The 25,839-nt window shown below is 51.7% G+C and overlaps 1 protein-coding gene across 2 annotated transcripts; it reads left to right on the top strand.

Annotated features, from left to right (window-relative positions):
* The first annotated feature begins 3,849 nt into the window (after positions 1-3,849).
* On the top strand, positions 3,850-19,432 carry SYNDIG1L (synapse differentiation inducing 1 like). 2 transcript variants are annotated; one of them, XM_027880765.1, is made up of 4 exons: positions 3,850-3,947; positions 14,959-15,414; positions 16,635-16,772; positions 17,717-19,432. In XM_027880765.1, the coding sequence occupies exons 2-4, from the start codon at positions 14,986-14,988 to the stop codon at positions 17,873-17,875; spliced, it is 726 nt and encodes a 241-aa protein (XP_027736566.1). In that variant the 5' UTR covers positions 3,850-3,947; positions 14,959-14,985; the 3' UTR covers positions 17,876-19,432. The 2 variants fall into 2 exon arrangements, with proteins under 2 accessions (XP_027736566.1, XP_027736567.1); XM_027880766.1 differs by lacking the exon at positions 3,850-3,947 and adding an exon at positions 14,700-14,822.
* The last annotated feature ends 6,407 nt before the right edge of the window (positions 19,433-25,839 follow it).

Genomic DNA, 25,839 nt, shown 5'->3' with positions numbered 1-25,839 from the left:
ATATGTTTTACCTTCTCCTTGACCATGCTAATTTCTTCTCCCATCATGCTGCCCAATTAATTAGCTTTGGCTGATCCCTCTGAAGCTTCTCTCTCATCTCTGGATTTCACTAATCTGATCATTTTTAATAGTTGCAAATATCATTTTAATCTGTTCAGTGCTCCCTCCAGTCATCATAAATAGCTACTTCAAATCCCCTCACCTGCCAGCCTAAGGTGCACCAAGTGCCTCTGACAAGCAGGTCCTGCCCGATGTTTTCTGGCCTCGCTGATGCAGTCACCTGAGCAGCAATGACCAGTCATCTCAAGTGGCTTCCTTTTAATTATGTCTCCACTCTCTGCTTCTGTTTCTTTGAGGATGCTCTGCAGCTGTGCCCCCACAATTGCAGAGGCCTTCCAGTTATTGGGTGTTTTAGTAGTGTCTGTCCCTTTCTGGCGCGAAATCTTTTATCTCAGCTCTACACTTGTGATTGTTTGGCAGGAGTTCAGGCTTTCAGTCTTGAGTGATCTGGGGTTTTTTTGGCTGTCAATAAAGTAATGTTACCAAATTTGTCATGGAATATTTATCTGTTGCTATGTCTGTAGTTAAATGAAGCATGTGAAGCTCAGGACATATTGGCAGGCAGATTTTAATGTTTGAGAGAACATAATCAAAAACAAAACCCCACCTTCCCATGCCAGGCAGGCCTGAAACACAAGTATAGCCTTTTCCTCCTGTATTTTATGTCTCTGGCAATACTTTTTCTTATTATTTTTTTAAGAGGGGCATCATTTGGCTGGTATAACAAGTCCAGTGGGATAGCGCATCGCTCATTTCCTTCTGCTGGGTAGGTTCTCACCAGAGTCTCCCTTGCAGCTCAGAGCAAAGGGCCATTTTGTTATCCATTTTCATTTCATTCATCCCAGTGGATGCATAAATACAACAAGGAGTTTCAGTGGAGGGGGAGCCTCTGTGCATTTTGCTACACTCCCTTTTCCTTTTCTGGGCAGGAAAGTTTCCAACTGGCAGCTTATCCTCAGTGTCCCAGAAGTGTTTTATCTTTGACTGACTCTTCTAGGTCACACAGCCTTTTGCCTCATGTCACCTCCCAGGTACACTGCCCATTTTTAATCTGGACTGAAAGGCTGGGGTTATAAAAGCAAAGCCCCAAACCATACTGCCTAGGCTGGTTTTCACCATACCTCAAAAAGCACTAGCATGTACATATCTAAGCATGCATACGTTTCTCTCAGAGCCACCCGAGGTCAAAAGACCTTGATTTGGGATGCTAATGTTGCCTTATCTTTGTTAAAGCAGGAAAAACAGTGCTGCAGCTCTGCTGCTAAGCAGTGTATTTGTAAAAGTTGGTGAGGGCTAATCCCCTGCCCCGACAGACAACCTCAGTGCCTGCACACTAATCCAGAGATATGAGTGGCTCTGGTGAAGGATGGAACAGCTGCCCCAGGCTGACAGAAGCTGGCCAGGATTGGGCAGGGGCAGCTATGGTGGAGATGACCACAGCTGGTGGTCACCAGTACTGCCTCTGTGAGCTATCCTCCCTGATTGCCCATTTGCCTTCTGCTTGGCACCTTGGCATGGGGTAAAGCCAGAGCAGCTCTCTGGGCCTTGGCAAGCATGGACGAAGATGCTTCATCCAGCAACTGAGATTTCCTTTCAGGCTCTCCCATAACACAGAGAGAAAGGTTTTGAGCCCATGTCTTGCTTCCCTTCACCTCCACAGCCCCTCCAGCCTTGCCAAGAGGCTGTCCACGTGGAATAAGGCCTCTTTGTTTGCCTTTAATTACCACATGCTGGCTGGATAAGGCTTTATAGGATCTCATAACCTATGAGAGGAAAAAAGCAGGACCTGGAAGCAGGCAGCCATTCCCATGAGCTGCCAGGGACATGAGCAGGACCCTTATGGGGACTTTCACTAGGGGAAGGTGGTTTCCACCAAACCTCTTTTTTCACACCCATGCAACAGCAAGTCCCACTGCCTCCTCTGCTTTCTTAGAGGGCTGCAGCTCAGCCCACACCCCCACAACATCCTGGGCTTTGCTTCACACTCGCTGGGACTTTGGCTAAGTTGGAGTCATCAGAGAACCACTACTAGTCATCTGCTCTGTCCCTCTGTCCCAAGTCACATGCTGAGGTCACTTCCAAAGTAGGTCTCTGATCTTGACTGACAGACCTCGGATGGGTAGAGATGTCAAACCTCCTTTGCTGCACCCCAAGCCCTTGACTGTCTGTCCCAGTACCTGGGGACATGGGGGCAGACTATACCCTTCTTAGACTTCCCCCAAACTCTGTTTGGCTGTGTCTGGCCAACAGGGACACATGTCTGGCCGACATGTTTTTCCCTGAGGTTCGCTCTGTTCATAGCAGCAGCTCTGTGGTCTGGCTGATATCCTGGAACACAGCTTCCCTGGTGAGGTCCCCAGCCTGGGGCTGGCATTCTGGGCTCAAATCCTTCACAGACCTGCTGGGAGATGTGGGACACAGATTGCCCTCAGGGAGGGAGAGTTGGCCACCTGTCACTGCTTCTTTGAGGAACACAGGCACTTCAGTCCTGTCATTAGCCCAGGTAATCCAGCCCCTGAAGCTTTGCAGAAGGATTTCTCTGCTGCTACTGGAAAGATGCGCAGCTATCTGAGAACTGAGGCACAGAGAAGATGCCCTGCCATCTCCTCCTCTATCCAGAGCCCCAGCCCCTCTAGCAATGGGACCTTGAGACCCAACTGCCCTGGTACACAATCCATCAGCTGTCAGTTCAGCACCTGGAAGAAGCTGGGAGGTGTAAGAGACAAGCCTGGACCTTCAGAAAGGCACACTGTGCTGAGAAGCCACAGTGTGGTCCCAAGGGAGCCCCAGTGTGGGATGCAAAGGATAACTGCTGGTGGACACGGGTGTCTCTGGATCTGGTGGTCACGGTCTACTCCTGGCAAAGCAGCACTGGGGACTGGTGAAGGCAGTCAGCTCTCTGCCCACGCTTAAACAGGTCGCCCTTGGCTGGACCAGGCTTCAGATGCATGTATATCTGCTAACAGTCGTCCCGGTGCTCGGTGCTCCTGAGGTAGGGGGAGTCGCTGAGGGGGCACCTAGGGAGTTTAGGAATAGCAAGGCATCAGTGCAGAGCTGAGGGAGCTGCCAGGTTGTGAGGGAGCAGCACGGGTTCCCCAGGACATATCCTGGGCTGAGGGGAAGCGAGCACCGGAGGAATGAGGTGTTGAGGCTGGGGTGTTGACTCTTGCTGTGCTGGTGCAAATTCGGATTAACTCCACTCACGGGAGTGATGCCCAGATGCATGTGAGGCAGATCAGCCTTCCACCCTGGTCCTTAAGGATCAGGGCAGAAAAATACCTGTCTGAGCCAGAAAACGAGCTGGCTGTCCATGGGATGCATCCCCCAAGTCGGGCTGCCTGACTCCTCAGCACCGGCTCGGGCAGCGAGAAACCTCCTTTATCCTTTTCCTTTAAACTCTGCTCGCTGGCACTGGGTCTTTCCCTTGCTGGGGGAGTGGGAAGGGCTGTGCCCTGGGAAATGCAGCGAGCAGAAAAGAGAGAGTTTCTGCCGTGCCATATGAAGCAGCAGGAGAAGCAGTCACGTCGGGAGCAGCGGCACGGCTCCGAGTAGCCAGCCCTCGAGCCGCCGATAGCACCAGCGGGCGAGCGCGGCTCTGCGGGCGCGGAGGGGGAGCGCGGTCCGGCCGCAGCCCGAGCGCGGCGCCGCTCCCCGCCGGCACCCGCGCGGTGCCTCCGCGCTGCCGCACCCCGCACGGCCGGGGCTCCGCCGCTCCCGCCGCACCCCCGGCCGCGACCGGGCCGCCGCAGGGCCGCCGGGCGCCCACCCGGCCACAGGCCGCGGCGGGGCCGCCGAGCCGCTGCCGGCCGCCGTGATGCCAGCCGCCGCCGCTCCACTTCTGCCGCCCGTGCTCCAACTTGGCGGGTGAGCCCTTCCTCGACACGCAGGTAAGCACCCGCGCACAGCGCTCGTGTCGGGGCACCCCCGCTGACACCCGGGCGGTCGGCATTACCAGGGGGTCCGGGAGCTCGTCCCCAGCGGCCCCAGGCTGCTCCAGTGGGATGGCAGCACGTCCCCAGGGAAAGGCAGCCTTGCGCCGGGCTCGAGTTGGACCCAGGAAGGTCAGAAAATGTGTTGGGGGGTGTAAAGATGAAAGGCTGCAACCTGGAAACACCAGGACAAATTACCTGGTCAGAGGCTCTGCGGTGGGCAAAATGTAAGGATTTCAGCCAAAGTTTTGGAGGCCAGATATGTCAGGGCAACTGCAATGGCACCGCGGATCCAGCCAGCCATCGGGACTCCTTCCCCGGGCAGCAGCTCAGTCGCAGGTAGAAGTTTGAGGGCTTGTTTGCCTTCTGATGAGAAGCCTCAGGAGCTGGCGGGAGCCACCCCACTGCCGGCCATCCCTGGGATGCAGCCGGGAAGAAAAACAGTCCAGGGATCTTGGTCGAGAGGGCTATTGCCGGTGCCATGACTTATGCCAATGAAATGACTCCCCTGAGCAGCACTATCTCCCTGTGGCCCTGTGGATGACCTCTCAGCTTGTGTCTGTGGAAAAAAGCCACTCGTTCAGGAGTTTCAATGAGAAGCACTTTCTGTCTCTACCCAGTGCCTGTTTATAATTCCTTCTCTAAAGCTGCTGCAGGTTTCACGAAAGCCATGCTGCTCTCCCCAAACCTACTTTACTGGGCTGCTTGCTTTGCTTCTGAAAAAGATAAATTCCCTTTTCATGAGCTTGGGATCTGCCACCAGTAAAAACCTTTCTCCCAGGAGGAAGGTAGCACTATATAAATACCAGGGATAACCAGAGGAGTGGGTCTGAGCCTGCCTGCCACACACAAGAAAAAAAAAAAAACAAACACCTTTTGTCTCTGGGGGATAGTTGCTGGTTACTTTGTAGGCTGTCAGGAGAAGGAATGACTCAAGCCAAAATGCAGTGACTGCATTTCTTTGGCAAAACTTTCTTATGCCATAAAAATGGCTGGCAGAGCTGAAGCTTTGGGGAGCTGAATCCACTTCACTTTGTCTCCCTGAACCACTGTCAGAGACAGGTAATAAACACCATTATTAAAGAATGAGTAATTTGCTGCAGTTCCAGCATGGTGAATTTGTACAGCAGATCCCTGCTTTTGCATGGTACTCAACCCCTCCCTGCCCTCAGCACAGTCTGCAGAAATCACCATCACTTGCAGAGAGATGACCAAGCTCTCATCAGTAATTAACCAATTAAAATGCCCCTCTGCCACCTACAAGCTCCCTGGCGCAAGCCTCAAAGGGGCTAATCCTGCCTGGTCCAGGAGCTTGTGGCAGAGCAGTCTGTGGGCCACCGGCATGGGCATGGGCACTTCTGGCCTCTTTGGTTTGTCTGTCCCCTTCACAGTCCCTCTGCATGTGTTGTGATGTATTCACACCTTCCCCAGAGCATCTTCAACCTCAGCAAGTATCCTGAAGATCTGATCTTCCTGTCCTCCTTTTTTTTTCCTAATTTCTAAAGCCCTGTGCCTGAGCCCAGGGCTGGCAGGTAACACTCACAGGAGCTGCAGCTCTACTGCTGCTTTCAGGGCAGTAATTTCAGGAAAGGTCTTCAGCCAGTATTTCTCTACCTGTAAAATTAGAGATGGGTAAATGATTGACTTTTCTGAGTGAAGGGCCAAGCCACATCATTAGTGAGGGGGAAAAAACATTTGTTATAGGTTTCCTCCAAATTGTCTTTCTGTTGCTATTTCTCTGACAAGTGAAAAAGGCAGCAAAGCACACCAAGTGCTTTGCTCGGCCTGGAAGGGAAGGCTACAATGATCCTCAGTGTTTTTGTGGTGCATGACTTAAACCAGCTTCCTTTTGGAGTGAAACACTTCAGGTATCTTTTGAAAACTGGAGTTGTCCCCAGACTATATGACTGGAGACTCAACAGTTGGAATGAAAAATTGGCCCAAGGCACATGTGCACCAACTTGGAGATTTGATGCCACATGCAATAGCCACACTGGTGCTGCTCTTGAGCTGGGCAGAGGTTTCTCTGCAAATCCTTCCAGCTCTCCAGAACCTCCAGGGGGCAGAGGAGTGAGAGAGGGTGTTGCTGGGGCTTGTCCCCACACAGCAAGGGACGTACTGGGAGGGAAACACCATGATCAGGATGCCCTCACTCAGCCCGTGTAAGACCAGCAATGTGGCTCACCCAGAGCAGAGCTGCCTCTTTCACACTATGACTGGATGGGTGCAAGCAGCAGCCTGAGTCTTGCCCCAGGGAGGTGGTGACATGGGCTGGGAAGAGAAATGGGCCAGGAAGAAAGGGAAAGCATCTATACAGCAAATGAAGGAGTAGCCCAGAGGCCCTCTCAGCAAGGCACCTTAACAGTGTTACAGAAAAGATGTGACATTGTTTTGCAACATCTCTTTCCCCACTATATAGAAGAAAATTTAGCACTGCATGTCCTGGACTCTGGTACTGCAGGATGAACAAGGGTTGTGGGATGGCTGAGGGCAGGCTGCTGCCTTTCCTCTTACCATATTCCTGACAACAGAATAAACCAGTATGAACTGCCTCTCCTCAAACACAAAGGGCACATCTTCACTTGAGTATTCTTTGGTAATAACAAATATGAAAGAGGCTCTAAACATTTGGTTTGGATTGCACCTTTTGACACGGGTAATAATTTAACTCCTCGGAAGTTTGTCTGGGTCTGCAGATGTTGGCCAGATAGGAAGACAGCAATCCACTTATTTTCTGGACCAGGAGATCAGCTTACTGCTGATAAATACACACTGTGTTTGGAAACTTGGGGTTTGAAAAGTAAGCTGGAAAGGTGTCATCTCCACAGCATAAGTTCATTTTTAAAGAGAGAACAGATCATTGGCAAATGAATTAAACATCTGAACTACAGAGGAGCCTCATGAATCCCCAGGAGAATCAGGACGCAGTAAGCAAGGTGGAAATAGCCCTGAGTTTAAGGCAGGCAGACGCGGATAAAATAAACAGGGCAGTGGGGAAAGGAGGCTGCCGGCATGCACTAGCCCTCAGGCTGATAATGAATCATTTGGTATGGATATGTTTTAAACAGAGACAAATGAGCAGTCCTTAACAGATGCTTTACATTGCCAGTTTCGATTGATAGGAGGGGGATTTTCAGGAAGATGAAAGGATGAAGTTCGGTGCTGCAGCTAAGCTGCTCTATTAGCAAGCTGCAGCTGTGAAAGGGAGGACATCTCTATGTCCCCCGCCCCTGACACCTTTTGCCAACCGAGTGCTACATCCCTGTCCCTGTTTTGGTCTTGGATGGGGCAGGTCTCTCACCTGGAAAAACACCAGGTCCGATCTGCACTTCTGGGTGACAGGACATGGCAAGGAGAGCATCCCCAGGGCGCAGACCCCAGGCACAGCTCTGGGGCAGGCTGGGCTGCAGGGCCGAGGGGAGCAGGGATGGTCCTGGAAAGGAGCACGTGGCACAGGTCTGCTCCAGCACAGGGTATCACTGCTCTCAGAGTGGTCTGTGGGAACGAAGCAATGGGGAGGATTGATGCAGGGTCCCATGAAAGCAGCAGTCATAAATGGCCTGCATGACTTCACAGGCACAAGAAGAGCCTTGAAGTGGAGATGATGCGACTGCAGGAAAGGGTATGGGTGAAAATGCCTCATGGGAGAAGAGCATGGAGCCATTTAGGATAACCACTGTGTTCAGTTCAATACCGGGTATAAATAGGAATGGAGAAAACCTGATGTGAAATTGACGACTTTAACCATTAGCATAGGAAAATCAGTCATGAGCAAAATTACAATCCACCAGCAACAGCTTATATGCATCTTCCAGCAGCAGAGAGAATGTCCTGGTAATAAACACATCTCAAGGGACCTCTGTGAGCACTCCAGTGGGATGCTTGGTCTTCCTTTGGGTACCCCAAGCAGGGAGCCTGCTCTCAGGTGAGAGATGGGGCTGCCTCTGTGCTGAAAGCATGCAGCCCAGTTGTCAGTTAGTTTGGCTCTACATGCATGGATGTTTCTAAGTAGGCTTTCTACATTGAGGACAGGGTGTCAATGCCCCTCTCTCCAGACAGCAGCCTTACGGTACTTCCTTAGGGTCATCCTGAGCTGAGGAAGAGGAGGTTGAAGCCCAGACCCAGTTTGAGCTCATGTTTCTCCAGGACAGTGATTTAGATGCTGTATCAGGTAGGAGAATTCACTCTCCCCTGACCTTGGGCTGGTGTTGTCTGGCTGACATGAGCAGTCAGAGCCCAACAGCCTCACAAGGCTGATGCCTCAGAGGAGTGGAGATACTGAGTGACAGTCCCACCAGCCTCTATATCCAGAAGTCATCACCCTAACCTCCACTGCCTCCTGGCAACCCTGCTGGGTCCCCAAACAGAAAAGTGAAAAAGTCCCTGGTAAGAGCTATCCATCAGTTTTGTTTGGCACCTTTAAAGCCCCTCACTGGGGCTTGTTGAGAGTGCTGCAGGGCTGTAGGTTGTTTGGGTGCAAAGCCAGCAGGAGTGCCCTGAGGCTGAGAGGACTAGCACAGTGTGGCTGTTGACACCTCCATAACTTGTCCATCCCTGATCCTGCCCTGGTCCATTTCCCCAGTACAACGCTGCTGGCCAGGTCACTCTCTCTGCTTTGCCTCAACTGGGCACCCCATGACCACCCCACTGCCCTTCAGCTGCGGGACAGCCCCCGGGAGCAGCCCTGCTGCACTGCCCCCCTCTCCTCCCTGATCCTATACACCCAGGACAGCCTGCGGAAACTTCTGACAGCCACCTTATTTACTTGTTTGCGTCTCCAGCTAAAAAAAAAAGATGCTGAGAGAGACCAAACCTGCTAATTATACACCTAGCCACCCACACCACCATGTGCTTTATTTCCATCACCATCCATGTTGCCTCTTTCCCTTCTCGACAGCTCGATGTGCCCTTCTCCAATCTCCCTTTCCCGAGAGGCACGGCGAGGTGCATCCCCGCGGGGTGCATTCCAGCGGGGCACGGCCCCCGGCCGCACCCAGGCCGGTGAGCTCCGACCCCGGGCCGGCGCTGTGCTCCCACTGGAGAGGCCACCGCCGGCCACGGAGTGTTGGGGCGCCGCAGCCGTCCCCGGGGTTTGGACACACAGGCGCCGGGCCCAGGCTTTGCCCGCAGGGCCGTCCCTTGCGGCGCTGTGTGTGCCGGGGGCGGCGGGCGGTGCGGGGCCGGCGGTGCGGGCGGTGCGGGACCGGCGGTGCGCGGAGCACCGGGGACACCTGGCGGCCGCCTGGCGAGCGCCGGCCGCGGCCGGGGACGGGGGGCGGCGGGGACCCGTCCGGGGATGGGGGACACGGCGGCCAGGAGCAGCTTGTGTGCAGGCATTCCCGGTATGAGGCTGAGTGCTGTGGTGGTGCCTGCGGTTGTTTAGAGGTGATGGATTTCCCACTGCTGCCAAGCTGATGGGATGTTCACGGGCAGCGTGTCCGGCTTGCCGAGGCTGGAGACAGGGCAGTGGGGGAGCCCCAGCCCTGCAGAAACCCTGGTGCGGCTCCTTCAGAAGCAGCCCGGCTCTCCCCTGCTAGCCCCGGGGATGGGTTTGCTGTTTCTTACCATTAGGAGCAACGCCTTAGCTCTGAGCACAGCTGGGTCGGAACACTGCTGCAGAGAAACATTTTTATCAGGGACAATAAAGACTCGATTTCCACCTGGAAATTGCCCAATTTGACTTGTGAACCTTGAAAAGCAGCCTATCGCATCCCAATTCTCAGAGCAATTTAGTCTCTGTTGGAGCCAGGAGCCCATTGCCTAGGCACTGGCTTTCCACCCTGTCAGGAGATCAGAACAAGCATTTTATTCACTCCTTTCCAGCTCTATCAAATGGGCTGCATCAAAGTTGTGAATCAGATGCTCTACATCACAAACGCGTCAGCTATCCTTCCTCTAATCCATGTCCACAGGCTCTGTGTCACCTTCCTTCTCTCCTGGTCCTCACCAATTCTTTTCCCTCCTTTTCTTCTTCATCTTGATTGCCAGGGTCCAGCTCTCTGCCTGGCTCAGATGTCACTTTGCCTCTCGCCCACCATTTCCCTTCCCAGTGCTGTACCTAACGTGCTCCCTCTGCCCTTTCCAACCCCCCAACCACTTCATCTGATGCTCCTGCCACAGCAACCTTTCCCAGGACTGTTGAAGGCTTTGTTACATCCCAGGGATGAACAATCCCTCACTCTGCACGCTGGTGCTGTACCCAAGGCAAGAGCAGTGATGAGGAGACGGGCTTGAGTGTTGGCCAGAGCAAAACTGCTTTCTGCAGACATCTCTGCAGGGCTGATGAAAGCAATTCCTTCTCCTGTTGAGCTGTGGTTAACCCAGTGGGGCTCAGGGCTGGGACATGTCAGATATCCACGCTGCTGTGTGGGCTCCCGGGGCTGAGAGAGGGCTTGGTCTGCCCCTGCCAGACACACTGTCCATGAGCCTTCATTGCCTTTCCTTCATCCTCCTTCATCCATTACCTCTCCAAAATGACATCTTCCCTCCCTGTGATGCTCTGCCTTTGCTTCTCGGCAGCCTTGCAAGCTGATTTTCTCTTGAGCAGAATTGCAAGCTTGGATGTCCAGAGGCAGAGGTACTGTCTCCTGGGAAGACTTGGGCCTTCAGTTAGAAGGCCCAAGAAGCCCCAAAGCACCTCCTGAGAGCTTCTAGGAAGGTCTGGACTCTGGAAAGGGTGCTTGACATATCTCATATGCTTTTCTACTCCATCAGGAGCAGGCCCACCTCTGTCCCAGGGATATGGCAGCTGTACCTGGCTGTGATGCTGTGTGATGTGGCTGCTTCACATCAGCTGGATCAGAAACAGGCATTCACCCTGTCCCCTGTCCTTGGACCAGCCAGGGCATGGCAGTGCAGCAGGGCATCACTCCCCAAGGTGCTATCCTGAAGGGAAAAGCCATTGGTTGGGGTAGGCTAACCTCACTCAGGAGTCTGGGGACATGCATCACAGCCGCAACCTGCTAATGAGCCCGGGAAGCAAGGCAGAGTGTTTGCCTGACAGGGCAATTAAGTGATGATTGATTCCTGGAACAGCTACTTAATTCATCATTAACTGGCTTATCATAGCTGGCATCTGTGCCAAGGGTCCCTCTGAGAACTGCCTCAGGGGATGTGGTGTGGAGGTGAGATCTATGAAACACAAAGCTGTATTTGCTACCTCCTTATTTTTATGCCTTATTTTGGCTCCTTTTACCTAGTACTTGCCTTGAGAAGATGAGTAAACAACACAGCTATGCATATCTCGCTCTACTAGGGACCACTGCAACCAGGCTGGGGAGCATGGGGGCCCTTACCCAGCCAGCTGGTTACAGGAGCAGCCATACAGAGGGGGAGGCAATTCAGCAGGGAGCCCACAGCTGTCAGTTGTCAGTAGAGCTGCAGCAATGGTTCAGCTCAGCGAGGGCACTGAAGTCTGCTTCTTCCCAGGTGTGCCCTCCCCCTGTGCTCACATTGTGCATGTGTGCTCCCTGTGCACCTAGCAGCATCTCACCACCATTACCTGCTGCCAGTCCTGCCCAGATAAGCCTCATGGGGCTGATGGATATGCACGCTATCCTGTGTTGCTGGTAATGAGGTCAGAGAATGGCCATTCTTTGCCAATTTTGTCTTTTATGGCTTCCTTGCTTTCATCTGCTGGCTTCATTCCTTTCCCCAAGCTTGGTTATTAACAAGCTGTCTTTATTACCAGGCTTACTTTATTACTAGGCTTACTTTATTAAGCCCTGTGCAGCTAAATTCACTGTAGGATTCAGATAACCCAAAAGGGGTTTGGGGACAACTGCAGGGCTGGTGTAGCTCTTTCCTTCCCTGTGTGTGTGCATGCAGGGCTGGTCCTCGCCCTCTCTGCCATTCCCTCTCTAATGTTATCTCTAGGGGTCTGATGGCCCTAGTCTATACCTGCAAACCCAGATCGTTTGGTGCACGGTCTCTATGTGACGTGCTGATCTTGGTGACTAAGGAGTGGGATGCAACTCTAATCCCTCTGTCACCGGGACTCTTCACATCAGCTATTGGATAGGAAGGTTTCAGCCTGGCTGCTTTTCAGCAGGGACACACTACAGCATACTGCTATAAGCATTTGTGATTCTGGCCCTCAGTGTCCCCTCTCCACTTCTGACAAATGCCAGGACTGGGCACTAGGGCTGCACTTAGTGGTCCTTTTACCTATTCATCAGAAGCACAGTGACATCTTCTGCACTTTTCCCCTCATCCTTGTAGTTCTGTTATTGCCCTATCGTGCTCTGAGGGAGAGCATCAGCTCCAGCTCCCAAGAGTGGAAGGCAGCAAGGAAAAGGGAGTTTAATAGAGGTGAATCTTTTATAGTCCCAGAAGGTACAAGACTAGCATGTACTAAATCCCTCTAGCTGTAGCCCTGCCCTGTTCACACTTTGTGCAGCAGCTCTGAGATCCTGTCCCTGTTCTAAGGACAGCCCCCAAAGGGCAGTTTGAGGAAGCAAAGGGGTTTGGGTTCTCCCTCCTTTCCTGGGACAAAGCCTTCAGCCCTTCCCAGCCCACATTCACAGAAACTTCCCCATGCTTCAGCAGTATTTTCCCGTGGTTTCTTTTGCTACCCACACTATTACTCTTCCAAGAAATGTTCATCCTGGGATGCTCACTACCTGCCTCTTCCCCGCAGCCCAGGTCAGTGAGCTATCTCCCAGCCCAAAGTCAGATGAGTCCATGTCCAGCAGCAGCCCAGCTGCATAGATGCACTCATCCCACACTGGTTCTCTGGCACCTCCCAAGCTGCCTTTTAGGTTTCCAGTTCCTCCCAGCTCCTTTCCCTTCTTTCTCCCCCACGCTCTGTTTCCCAGCACTAGCTGCTGTGAATGTGTAGCTTTCCCACACAGCTCTTCCCTTTCTCTAACCTGCTGCAGAAGACCCAAAGAGAGAAGTGCAGCAACTTCCACACAGGCAGCACCCACTGCCCGGTGGCCGGCAGCCTGCCCGCAGTCCAAATGCTGGTGTTTCTCAGCACATTTGGAGCCAGCTCCCTTCAGCAGCTTGCAGCAAAATCCCATTCCTCCCTACCCTAGCCTGCTGTCAGAAGCATTTCTTGAGATGAGGCATGGATGCTGTACCAAAACTGCCAACTTTCTCTTACTAATGCTGGGCTGCTGCTTCTGCTTGGGCTGCTGCTCTCAAATAACACTCAGTGATTGGTCTCTTCTTACTGTTTTATTCAAAAGCAAGATATTTTATTAGAAATCTAATTTGCATGTTAAGGTAAGTAAAGAAGAGGATTGTGGCTTCCTTGCCTGAAAACTGGGATGAAGCTTTGAGCTTCTCTGGGTCTGTGCAGGAAATAAAGCCACCTTTGATACAAATATGCATCTCCCTTAAATATTTTGAAAATACTTAACAGCCATCTGCTGCACAAGCCATTACAGCCATTTATTAGTAAGGTGGGAGACTGCAGAAGGCAGAGAATGGTTTGGAGGAGGGAGAAGAGGAGGGCCTTCACCAAAATGCAGTTTTAGCAGCACAACTCCATTTTCCTTATCAGCTTTCCAAAATGGGATGACCGCTGCCAGAACTAAGCCCATGGACAGGTCCATTTAAAACCATGTATAGCCCTTGAACCTGCATGGGGTGGCAGAGTTTGGCCAAGGGACCACTTTAGCTTTTCACTCTCTGGGGTCTTCAACTCCTTTACTTTTATTTCCTCCTTGAGGACAGATTTAAAGCCAAGGTGATGTGCTGTCTGTGAGAAAGCCAGCCTAGTGCACCTTGGGGAATCCTATAGCAGGAGGATGTGTTCCCCTGCTACACAGCATCCTGCAGAGGACTCCATGACTGAGATCTCTAAGAAGGACAGGAACATTTGGGGTTACAAGGCAATGAGGTGGCATGGTCTAGGAGCTAGGAAAGTGCTAGAGAGAGACCATAAAATGCAGGGCTCGGGGTTGAAGAGCACAAAGTAATTGTTTCTCTCTCCTGAGGATATTTCACTGCATGTTTTCTTTGTGCCAAGGTGGGTTGTGAAGCCAAAATAGCAAATGCTCCTCTGAAGAAAAGGGGTGGAAATATTTAATCTCAGAAATTTTCATGGGTAAAAAAAAAAAAAAAGCAGCACAAAGTTTCAGCCCTCTGAAATGGAGGAAGGGGGAGGGAGGTAAATTTCCCCAAGGAATAAACCCATGTTGACATTTGCAGCTGAGGATCCCATTTGGACTCAGAATTTTCTGAAGCTGGTGGCCCAGAGCCAAGGCTCTACCGCTGCTGCTGTACCCAAGGGTGGAGCTGGTTTAAACAGGGCTTTGATGTGATGGATCATTTACTTAGAATGTCATCATTTCAAAGTGGACCAAACCCCCTGGGGTCTCCCCTTTAATCTCGCATCTCTTCGTTCCTCTTCATGGTTAGCTGGGCATCCAACACTCCCACCCCAGCCTAAACACCACCTCCACATCCTTACAGCAGCCCCCTGGCTTCCCTTGGTGGCTCACTGCTCTTGCCCCAGGTGCAGCTCAACCTTGGAAGAGCCCTAGAGAACCTCCCATGTACCTGAAAGTCAGTTAGGTGTCTCTGTAATCTTCAGAGGGCTGTAATTCACCATGCAATACTCTGCTTTGGGAAGTCAGACAGCCCCCTTGAGTGACTGGTAGTATCTTAACTACTTCTGTGATGTCTGTTAGGCAGCACATATTATGAACCAGCAGAAAAGATGCAGTAGGTCCTTTCCTGTCAGGCTGCACGTGGCCAAATCCTCATCTTAATCCAGTCTGAATCAGATCATCTTGTTGCAGGGCTGCATCCTTATCTAACTACCAGCAGGGGAGAGACGAAGAGATGCTCCGTTTGCCGAGATAGCATTCAAGCTGTGCAGAGGTGGGGAGGACTCTTGTTTTCTCCATTATTGCCAATATTTTCTGTTCCCACTATCCTCATCTCAACATCGGCGAGAGGCTTTTCTGCTCCCTTGCCTTGCCGTAATAACAGCCTTTTACCGTTTCTGCTCCTGCAGGATCTCTTCCCCCCTACCACCAACAGCATGGAGAGCGTGCGTGAGCTGCAAAACCCACTCTTGGCCAACGCCAACGGACACCTTCGCAGCAGCTATTCTTACCACCAGCATAACAGCCAGGACTACCCCAGTCATCACTGCCAAGGGAAACTGTATTCCTACATCTTCCAAAACACTGGCAGTGCCAGGACTCACCAGCTGCTGGATGCCAGTTCCCTGCAGCTGGCTGTTGAAGCCTTGTACGGCCCCAGTTTCATCCTTGTGAAGGATGAGACCACTCTCAAGGCCAAGGACAGCAAAACAGAAAGCTGCGAAACCACTTTTACGGAGAGCAAAGAGGCTCTATCCGAAGCTCCTGAAAGGCACGAGGCGCAAGGGTCCTGCCTGGTAGACAGTGACATCCGCATCCAAACTGTGTCCTATGAGGTGGAGGAAGATGAGCTCCAGGAGTACGAGGTGAGCTTTGCCAGATGGGATGGCACTAAATTCCTGTGGTAATTCTGGACATGGGCTCAAATTCTCGGTAATTTATTTTTTTACCCAGAACTCCCCTCGCACCCTACTATCTCCTGACTCACCAGTCTCCCTGTGCACCCAGTATTTCTTCTTTCTCCTTATCATTTCTGCTCCTTTTGCCTCAGTGCTGACCTCAGAAAGAGGTCAGGTTTCCTAAAAGCAGCCTGGCTGCAGGCTGCTGGGAGCAAAGGGGAGGTGGGTCTCTGCAGGACCCTTGGGATATGGGGACCCTTTGACAAGGGCAGCCTGCTGTTGCTGTGGCACTTGAGCTGAGGAGAAGCAGCAATTCTTGCATAACAGCAAAATTCATCTGCCTGATGGCAGCAGCTGAGAAAAAGCTATATATAAAGACAGGATGAATCCTGCAAAGGAAGAAGGAGAGCTGACAAAGCAGCCTCGTTGCTGCACTGTGCCCCACCGTGACTTGAGCAATGGTGCCAAGGCTGGGAACATCATCCAGGACCCTGAGAGGTGAAAGTGGGTCCCCAGAACCCACTGGAGCTGATGTCTGATGAGCCAGCACAGTTCTGCTGCTCTTGGTGTTGGTGATGTGGCCTTTTCAGATGGAATCAGGGGTGTTCCCATGTCTGCGTGCCTTCCCCTCTGAGACAAATCACTTCTAGGGCAGTCTGACGCTGGCCAGGATTGTTGACTGCAGCCGCTAAGCAATGTACTTACTGGGGGGAGAGGGCATGTTGCCCCTGCAATGGAGGCTCCAATTCAACTGCTTTCCCTCACTTCCTAAATTAGTTTAGCAGGATATTGATCTCCTAGTCTCTAATGGGGATAAGGCACTTTGTTTAAGTTTGTTTAAGCTGACAAACAGTCAGTTCTGCCAAAGCTGAAGATATTTCAGTTTAAGACTCTCTCTGATGCAGGGAAATCCCAGACCCCCAGCAAGTGAGCTCAGCATTTGCTCTGGCAGTGAGCCAAGAATCCATTCCACTTTTGAATTTGCTGAGCTACGTTGTTCTTCATCAAACCACGCTGAAGAGTCTAAAATATTTTTGAAATTTACTCCTTGAATTTGCTGGTGGGAATCATATGAAAATATGTGATGGGACCAGGAGACAGCAGAAGCTGGGAGGTGAGGGGCTGAGATGCAGCCAGCAGTGAGGCACAGGGACGTGGGCATTTGCTGAATTCATCTCGTTTTGCAGAGCGACTCCTCCAGCGACAGTGAAAGTGAGGATCATTTCCTGATGCTTCCCCCCCGGGACCACCTGGGCTTGGCCCTATTCTCCATGCTGTGTTGCTTCTGGCCCCTGGGGATTGCTGCTTTCTACTTCTCTCAAGGGGTAAGAGATCCCATTGCTTGCCTGTGTGTGCTGAGTGCTGGAGCAAGGGCCCTGCAAGCCACAGCAGCCCTGGAGGTGGCCAGCACCTTTCTGGATCTAAGGCTCATCTGTGCCATGGCCATAACTCTGAGGGTTGGGGCAAAGGGTGATCCTGGATGTCTCCACAGTTGTTGTGGGGTTGCAAACCCTCTAGCTCTGGTGTGGGTTGCTGGAGGTCAGGCTTTTCCTTTGCCTCTTCTGGGTGTTATTTAGGAAACTGGAGTTGCTCTTGGCCCTTTGCCCAGCTTCTCACCCCGGCATTTTCCCACCTGTCCTCCCCCTCTCCAGTGCAGAGGTTCTACACCATGACCCAGACTGAGGCAGCTCATGCCACAAGAACCAAGCTGCTCTGGAGATTGGACACAAAGGAGATCCTGGTGTCCATATCACACTACAGCTCCTCTCTTGTGCTTGTTTCTGATGCGCATTGGCTTAAGCTGTGGGAGCCAATGCCAGGCTGGCAGAGGCTGGAGAGGGTGGTGGACCAATGGAGCACGCTGTCCAGAGTCACTCCGTGAGACTAGACAGTACTCGATACATACCTGTACAGGGTATACTGTTATCTAGTCAGTGACACACAGCCATCACCCCAAGCACCAACCAGTTGTCTGCTCTTACAAGGGTCCAGCCTCTGCTCACAGCTCTGGCTGAGTGCCCAGATGGGTGCTTTCAGACAAGCAACTGAAGCCCACACTTCCCTAGGAGGCAAAATCCACAGGAAAATGTGTGTAGGTGGCACTGCTGTTCTGAGCCCTTCCGGGCTGGCAAACACCGTGCTGTCTATTCCCAGCCCGTGGGACAGAGTGACTAGGGAAAGGGACTGACTCAGTAGTGAAACAATTGCATGCTGAGTAAAAGGCCAGGTTGTTACAGCTGTGAGCAACAAGCATTTCTTCTCCTTCCAGACCAGCAAGGCTGTCTCCAAAGGAGATTTCCATCTGGCCAGTTCAGCTTCTCGCCGAGCTCTCTTCCTTGCCGCGCTCTCCATAACCATCGGCACAGGAGTGTACATCGGGGTGGTGGTAGCACTGATTGCTTATCTCTCGAAAGGGGGCCACGTATAGCTGCCACCTGCACATCACTGGCTGCCGGCCCTCCTGGGATTGAGCTTTCCTGTGGAGCACAGAGCACCAGTGCTGCAAAGGCTGCTTGCACAGCCAGACCCTGGCATGGATGCCCTATGCAGGTTTTTTCTCCTTTCAGAGAAACAGTAAATCCCTGTTCTCTCCAAGGCTGCAGTGTGCCACCATCCAACAACAGGGAATTAAGAACCAGTCTGGCTTCTGGGACCAGGAGGAGCACGTTTGCCTGGTGGAAGTTGTGCAGGAGAGAAACTGCATGCTGCTGCTGGGCTGGTGCCACCACCCCTCATCTGGGGCCACAGCTTCCCTTCTCAGCCCTGTAGCTGGGAGATCCATTGCTGGTGCCCAAGCTTTGCCCATGAAGAGGCACACAGGGAGGAGAGGGGATATGGTGCCAGGGAATGACTGCTGTTTCTTCCAGGAGGCCAGAGCCCTGGTGGGGTCTCCAGACTCCTGTAATGGGGACAACATTCTCACTTCAGCACCAAGGGGGTGGCACCTGGCTCCTCAGATGCAGTGAAGTAGGAGGACAGAGCATGGACAAGACCAGAGGGCATGCTTAACATATCCCTCTGCAGACAGACCCCTGATCCACAGGAGAAATCCCAGTTGCTGGCCCATCCCAGAAGCAAGGAGGAAGGCAGGCTGGTGGTTGCACAACATCTCTTCCATTTCTGGTGCAGGCTGGTAAAGACAGCAGTGTTTTCTCCATGTTAATAATGACTGTCATGATGATCCCAAGTCTGAGCCCCCATAAGGTTGCCATCCCAGAGTGTTGGGCCTTAAAAAGACTTGTAATTGAAATCTCTACCCAAGAAGTAACCTGGGAGGGATGTGAGCCTGAAGGATTCTACTCTTGGCACTAGGTCAGGGCCCTGCACACAAAGAGGGATGGAAAGAAAAGGCTGACACGACATGCAGAGTCTGAGGTGGGAGTGCTGTTTGCAAGAGGATGAGATCCAGAACAGGAAGAGACATGGAGGGAGTCCAAGACACAGGGAGTGACCCCAACACACTCCTTCCCATGCCTCAGAGAGGCATATCTCCATCCATCCTAAAGCCTCTGCTGACAAGGAAATCCCCAGCATCCCCTTTTGCTTACTTGTATATTGTTGGAGACACATTAAGTGCTTCAGAAGTGGGTATGAAGGTAATGGCTGCCCTAAAGAGGCATTAAGAGGCTGTGCCTCCCCCCCTATTCCCCAGCATCTACCTTGACCGTCCCTCCTCTCCCTGGCCATGGCTCCCCTGTTGCCTCTTTCCCTCGTGTGCAGGGGACTGCAGGCAAACTCTAGACACCCCTCACTTCCTTCCCAAGGTTTCTGGGCAGGCTGCAGCCAGCTTTGCAAGAGGCGCAGCATGTTCCTCCAGCTGGGTGCCATTCAAATGTACATTTCATACTAAAGAAGCATGCTAATGTCTGCAATTGCTGTTGTACTTGAGCCATAAAAGAGAGAAGTGCATCAGAGACCTGTACAGAAGCTGGTCTGAAAGTTCCCATCACATTTTATAACATGGAAGAGCTAATAAAAAAAGCAGAGGAGAAGTCTCTGTTTATAAGAACGTGGAGCTGGCTAGCAAAGAGGTGAGTTTTGCAGGAGTGCCACGCTTACTTAAACCTGGAGGTGTTTACGCTGTTCTCAAAGGAAGTTATAATCTAGCTGGTGTCTGGGCAACTTGGAGGGAGATGTATTTCAATGTAGATCATAGTGAGCAACTAACACTGAGAGCGGGATGGTGGTGTGGGCTTTTTTCCCTCTGTGGAAAGGACGAGAATTAGGGAGAGAGAGACTGGAGCATTGTGTGTGTTCAGGCTACTGTGTGTAGAGTAGAAGCATAAAATAAAATGTGCTTGAAGAGTAGCAGAAGAATACACATATAGGAGGGAACAAGCAGATCTTGCTTCTGATGATAGAGACAGAATTTGCAGGGAAGGGCTGGGGTATCCAAAAGAGATGAGGTGGCTTAGAGAGGAGTGATAAGGGGCAGACTCACCCAGCAGTCAAGTGACAGTTTTCATTGCCCTGTCCTGCATGTGCTCAGCCATCTTGGATGTCCATCTCTCCAAATAACCAAGCAGAACAAGAGTGCTATTTCAGAGAAGGGATGTCTGTGGGTGCCCACGCAGCAGGATAGACCAGCCCCACAACCCCGCAGCTCAGTGCTGACCCAGCTAAAGCCCTCCTTGTCTATCCCCTTCAAGCACCCCCAGCTGGGGGGCAGGGGTGGGATCTTCCCACCAATTCTGGTACAGACAAAATCACTGGGGCTGCTAGATGAAAATCTACAATAAGAAAATGCATTTGCCTCTGCATTTGTAATTCTTCCAGCTGGTTTCCTCTGGGGGCTGCCATGGGCAGGGGGGAGGGGGATCTGCAGCCCCCAGCCCACTCCCCATGGGCTTCTTCGACTTTTTTAATTGGAGATGCCTGGGGAAGGACCAGGCCAAAGGGCCAACAGAATTAAAGTGTTTTCCACTAATAGCCTGAATCTCTGATGATCTTGTCAAGGGAGGGGGAGGGAGAAGGGGCTGTGCCAGAGCATCCCTAAGGGGGGCATTATGCAAATGGAGAAATTAGTTGGAAACAGCCTGAAGGGAAAAGTGGAAATTGAAATCTGAGGACCAGCATGGAGATCACTGCTGAATAACTTATTATAGACTCACAGCGTCTGCTGCAGCCGCCTGAGCAGAAGGTAAGGAGGCAAAAAGGCAACAAGACACAGCAGTCAGGGAACATGCAAGCTCCAGAAATTTGATTAGGCTTAAAAAAAAAATGTAAAACTAAACCATGCTGGTGGCTGTGGAAGAGGTGTCTCTTCACCTCCTCCCTCCTGTCCTCTCAGAAAAGGGGTCCCTCTCCTAGCTGGGACCCCTAGCCCTACAGCAGAGCCCTGTAATGGTCCTGATCTCAGAGGGAATACTCAGAAATGCAAATGAGGGCAGAAGGGGCAAAGGAGGAATAGCCTCAAGTCCTGGCGTGGAAACATGTCTAGCCCAGAAAGGAGAAGGGAACACAGGGAGTCTGGCAGGTCACAGCTCTACGAGGTGATGCAAAGGGCAGTGAGTGCAGAGACCATCTGTGCCTGTGCAAAGGGGCGATGGGGAAGTGAGATTTCTGGTGGTTGATGAGGGAGGATTTAGGGTTCTCTGAGAAGGAGGTGGAGGAGGGTCAATTAAACAGTGATATCTTACAAGGGTGTACACCACAAGCTGCTGCCCTTCCCTGCATCCTTTTTAAAAAGAGGTGCTGAAGAGTCCCACGACATATCAGAATAACTCCTCCATTCATGAATAATGTGTTCTCCATAATTAGGATATCTATTTGCAACCGAGTTCACCAGCTGGCTGTGGGTGCCTGTCCCTGTGCTGTCCAGCACCCCCAACACAGATGCGGTCCTGCAACCTTGGCCCCAGCAACCCTGTCCCATCACCCTTCTGCCCATGGCTCCCTAAATGACTATGCCCTGGCCCAGTCACCCCACTAGTACTCCCAGCCATTGTCCTAAGGCAGTGACACCAAGAAACAGACACAGAAAGTCACTAGAAAGCTTATTCATTCCCCATCTCCCCAAATATGTGCTCAAACACCCCTCTCTTGCCTCAAACACTGAGTGGCTTTTGGGTTGCAAGAAATGTCATGACCAGGTGTCCCAGATGCCCTCCCTGCTGTGAGGACAAGACCTTGGGGACCAGGCCAGACCCATTCCCTAGGCTGGTTCAACATTCCCCCCATTCTTCCCCTGCCTTGGAGATGCTCCTCACTCAGCCAGGAGTTCAGAGCAGCAGTTTCTGAGGTGCACTGGGTTTTGGTTTCTTTTGCCAGCAGCGGAAAACAGTGTCTTTCAGCTTGGGCTCCTTTTTTAACCTCTGCAAGGTCAAGGTGAGGACTTCCCAGCAGGCCTTTCTCTTCAGAAGCAGCTAATGACAGCGTGGACTCTGTGCCCAAGGGTGGGGGCAGCCTTTGAATCCTGCCTCCTTCTGGGATGCAGCCAAGAAGAAAGCTACCAACCAACGCATCTGAGCTACCGCCTTCCCCCAGCTCTGCTCACACTGCTCGTCCCTTGGCAAGTGCTGTGGCACACCAGAATGGGGCCATTGGCTACAAATGGGGGCTGGGGTGTGATAACAAGGGATGCTGGGACCATACTGGATCTTGCTCCTCTTCCCTCAGGGATGAGGTGATGGTATGGAGAAGGGGAAAGAAGCTGGTGGGATTTGTGGGGGAGACAAGACTTTGTCCCCAGACAAAGGGATTCACTGGTCCTCCCAGCCAACCTGCTCTCCTTAGGGTCAGCCCCGAGGTGGGTTATGTGGAAACCACAAGGGCTGGACATGGGGTGTCCTTCCTGCTGCACTCCCTGCACCTTCATTCCTGGGAGGACAAAGCCCCTTACAGAGGCAAAGCTACCACCTGCTCCCTGAGCAGCACAGGTTGGTGGATGGGATTGTAACCATGCTGATGGGGCAGAAATGCCTCAGTTCTCCTCCCATCTGTCCTCTGGAGGCTAGTGAGAAGAGACACAGGGTAATAAAAGCAGAATAAGTCCTTCGGCTCACTTAATGGCACAGTCAGTGTTTTCCCTTCACAGTAACCCAGTAAGGAAATAGCTAATTATCTGAGACAGGGCAAGTCGTCTATTTCTGTCAAAAAAAAATTAAAAATCATTTAGCAGTGCATCTCTTCAGTTAGCTTATCCTTTCCTCTTTGCTCCCCCAAAACAGCCTGCAGTGGAGAGAGCACGGGGAGGCACAGCCTGTGGCAATGCCACCTCTCCTGAGGCTGTTGGGAGAGGATTTTTGCAGAGAGAACCCAATTAAGAGCCATTACTCAGGCATCAGCTGCTGGGAAATCAGGAGGCTCATTACCTCTCCTCTCCCTGCGGATGAAGGCACCCACTCACTCTTCTACAGCCGCCAGCAGCCACAGGTGCAGGAACACACTGCTGAGGTTGAGCTGTCCCCACAGGGCAAGAGGACAAGTGGTGTCAGGAGGGGATGGAGTGCTAGGTGGGCACACTTTACTGGGGACAAGGCAGATGCTGTCCCCATGGCCAGCAGGGAGCCATGGGGCTTGCTGTGATACCACTGGAGGGGTTGGTTACTGAGGGTGACACATTGGAGGGTGTTGGCATCACCCTCCACTGATCATCTGTCCCTTTTGCTGCCAAATTCTATCCTAGCACAGCCCACTCCCCAGTGTTCCCCTCCTTGTCCTGGTGGTGTCCAGGCATAGGAACATTTGGGGAACACATCTACAAGTGCGCTGCTCCTCTCAGCTGTCCTCAGTTTTGCTGTAGATAATGCCTGGGCTGAGATCTCAGAGGCAAGGAAGGGCTTTCACAGGTGAACTCCAACTGTCCTCTAGTAGGTGTATCTTAAAGATGCAATTTAAATATTCTCACAAGTGATAATTTGGGGTCTTTGGAGAGTCAATACTAACAAGCACCAGAAGCACTCAACTTGTGAGCTCGTAGACCAGAGAGGGCCCATGTTCCCCCACCCCCAATGAGAAGGTTCTCCCCTCAGGCCAAGCTCCCCTGAGCAGAGGAGCTGGTGCTGCCCCTCCAGCCATTCCAGAGAGCTGGATGGGATGGGGCCAGTAGTGGAAGCGCCTCTCATCTCCCCCCACTCCACCCCACCCCATCCCACTCCTGCACCCCCCTTTCTGCTCAGGAGCTTTTCTGGCTGCAGGGCTGCGCTCAGCTTGCTCCCATCCTCTGGAACCTTTCAGATCCTTCCCAGCAGAAACCCCCCCACTCTGCAACGGTTCCATCTTTACTTTTGGAGACATGATGCTTAACTTGGTTTTAATCCTTTCAGTATTAGTTGGCTTCATTTTTAAGTAATCTTATTGCTTAATCAAAATGTCAGTCGGAATGAATCCCAGTGTTTCCAGAAGTCAGAGCACAGACAGAACTCTGCCTTCTTGTAGCACGGAGAGCTGAGGGACAGTCCGACAGGCAAGGGGTTCTTCCCACCACACAGGCAGGCTCCCTACCCAGACTCACGCAGTTACAAAAGTGCCAGGAAGATAGAACTTTATTCTAAATCACCAGAGTTTGGCAGGAGGTGTCCATCCTGCAGCAGCTATCCTACCTTTCCGAGAACTGTGGTTACTGAAGTGATGGAAAAGTGATGAGAACAGGGACAAAGGAAGATGCCAGGGGAAAAGAAATGAAAATAAACGCAGTATCTGCCAAAATGCCATACTCAAAGTAGTATATCAAAGTCTAGGCACAGGCAACAAACTTTTGACAGTATTGGGCTAGAAAGATGGAAGTGTTCCTTCCTGAAGTGCTTTCAAACTGAGTATCTTCTCCAAAATCCCATATTTTCCAGATGCTGGCTGTGCTAAATTAGCGTTACATATCACCTTGCTCATTTTCTAGAAGAGGAAAGGCAGGGCACACTTAACCTGAACCTTGGCTAAACTGTTGCGATGGAGCCACACCACAGTTGTCAGGTGGGGCTAAGACAGGTATTAAATTGGTTATTGATATTTTAGAAGATATAGTGAACTGGAGGGCAAAATCCTTGAGGATCCATAAAAAGATGGATCTTCCATAGTTTCACTCGCAAGTTGACACAGGAAGGAGGGGTACCTTAGCACAATTTACTAAGGAGAAAAAATTAGGAGAGTTTTGAAATATAGCAGGGAGATGCAATGAGGGGGTTGCTAGCAGGAAATACTGCAGCAGGTAAGGAGCTCTTCTGCTTGCAGTGGCCAGGGAAAGTCCTGAGCCATTGCTCCAGCATGAAAAAGGTGGATCTGATGTTTGGGCAATTGGTTCAGCAAAAATATTCATGAAAGATAATGGCAGGGTAGTGATGGGTCACAGCTGGACTCCAGCAGACATTTTCAACCACAGCATGTGAGATGAATTTTAATGGAAACGAAGCAGAGAGGAAGAACAGGGACCTGGTAGTGCTTGGAGTAACCTGCTAGGACAGACACAGATGGTTCCCCATCTGGGAAAAGGGCACCTCCTGGGGCACAGGAGGAAAACAACTGTCTCAAGAGCTGAGTTCACTCAGCAGTACTAGTTGCATGTAGTCTGGACTTACGGAGGGAACTATGCAGGGGACTGATTGAAAAGATCCCTTTTTTCTTTTTCTCTTTCTCCATCTTTTTTCTTTCTCTCCCCATGTAGATATTCTTGGTAATGAATTGCTGCAATGCTTGTCAGCTCAGGAGCAGTTTTGAATGGTGGCACTGACTTTTCTATCCTCCTGTTGCTGCTACATCTGCACTCTAATGATCCCAGCAACACACAAGAGTTATCTTACGAACTGCAACCCCTTTTTGCCACCTTGAGATGCTTTTAAGACCAACAAACCAACTGCCTGTGCAAAATCAGGAGGCAAAGCCATGCCTGAGCTAACACATACCTGCTCAGTGCTTGGGCATAATCAACTATTCCACTGTGCTGCACTGGCCACTTTCTGCACCTGCAAACCCCCTCCCACGAACGTGAATTGGATGCATTAGTGGCAGAGCAGAGCCCTAAATTGCACATAGGTGGCAGGCTGCTGCCCACGGACTTTGCAGCCCCCCAGCCTTTGCTTTTCAGTCACCTTTTAATTTTCGTCTTTTCTGGGGTCAGCGCTTACAAGCATCTGTATGTGAGGAAGTTTAGGTGGCACCTGAGCTAAGCCTCACTGCACCCATGCAAAGAGAGAGATTTACACCCAGTGTTTAGGTGATGCCATGATGGCAGTTACCCACGATAGCCTGCTGCCATCAAGGCATAGGGAAGCAGAAACATAAAGGCACTCCCTCCCTACCATGCCCCTCCTGAGTGCCATCCCCCACCCCCGCCGCCAGGCATCCAGCTAAGGGCAGAAAATCCACCATACCTAAGTCTTTTCACCAGGGCTTCCAAAAAACATCTTGCAAGGGGTGGAAGCCCAAGACCAGCACCCAGAAGAGATTCATCCTGCAAGT

This window comes from Empidonax traillii, unplaced genomic scaffold (genome assembly GCF_003031625.1).
Source record: "Empidonax traillii isolate 1590-97213 ecotype Southwest subspecies unplaced genomic scaffold, ASM303162v1 scaffold74:size2480735, whole genome shotgun sequence".
Taxonomy (NCBI): Eukaryota; Metazoa; Chordata; class Aves; order Passeriformes; family Tyrannidae; genus Empidonax; species Empidonax traillii.
Note: the sequence above shows the minus strand (reverse complement) of the source record. Positions and strands in the feature narration are given on the sequence as shown.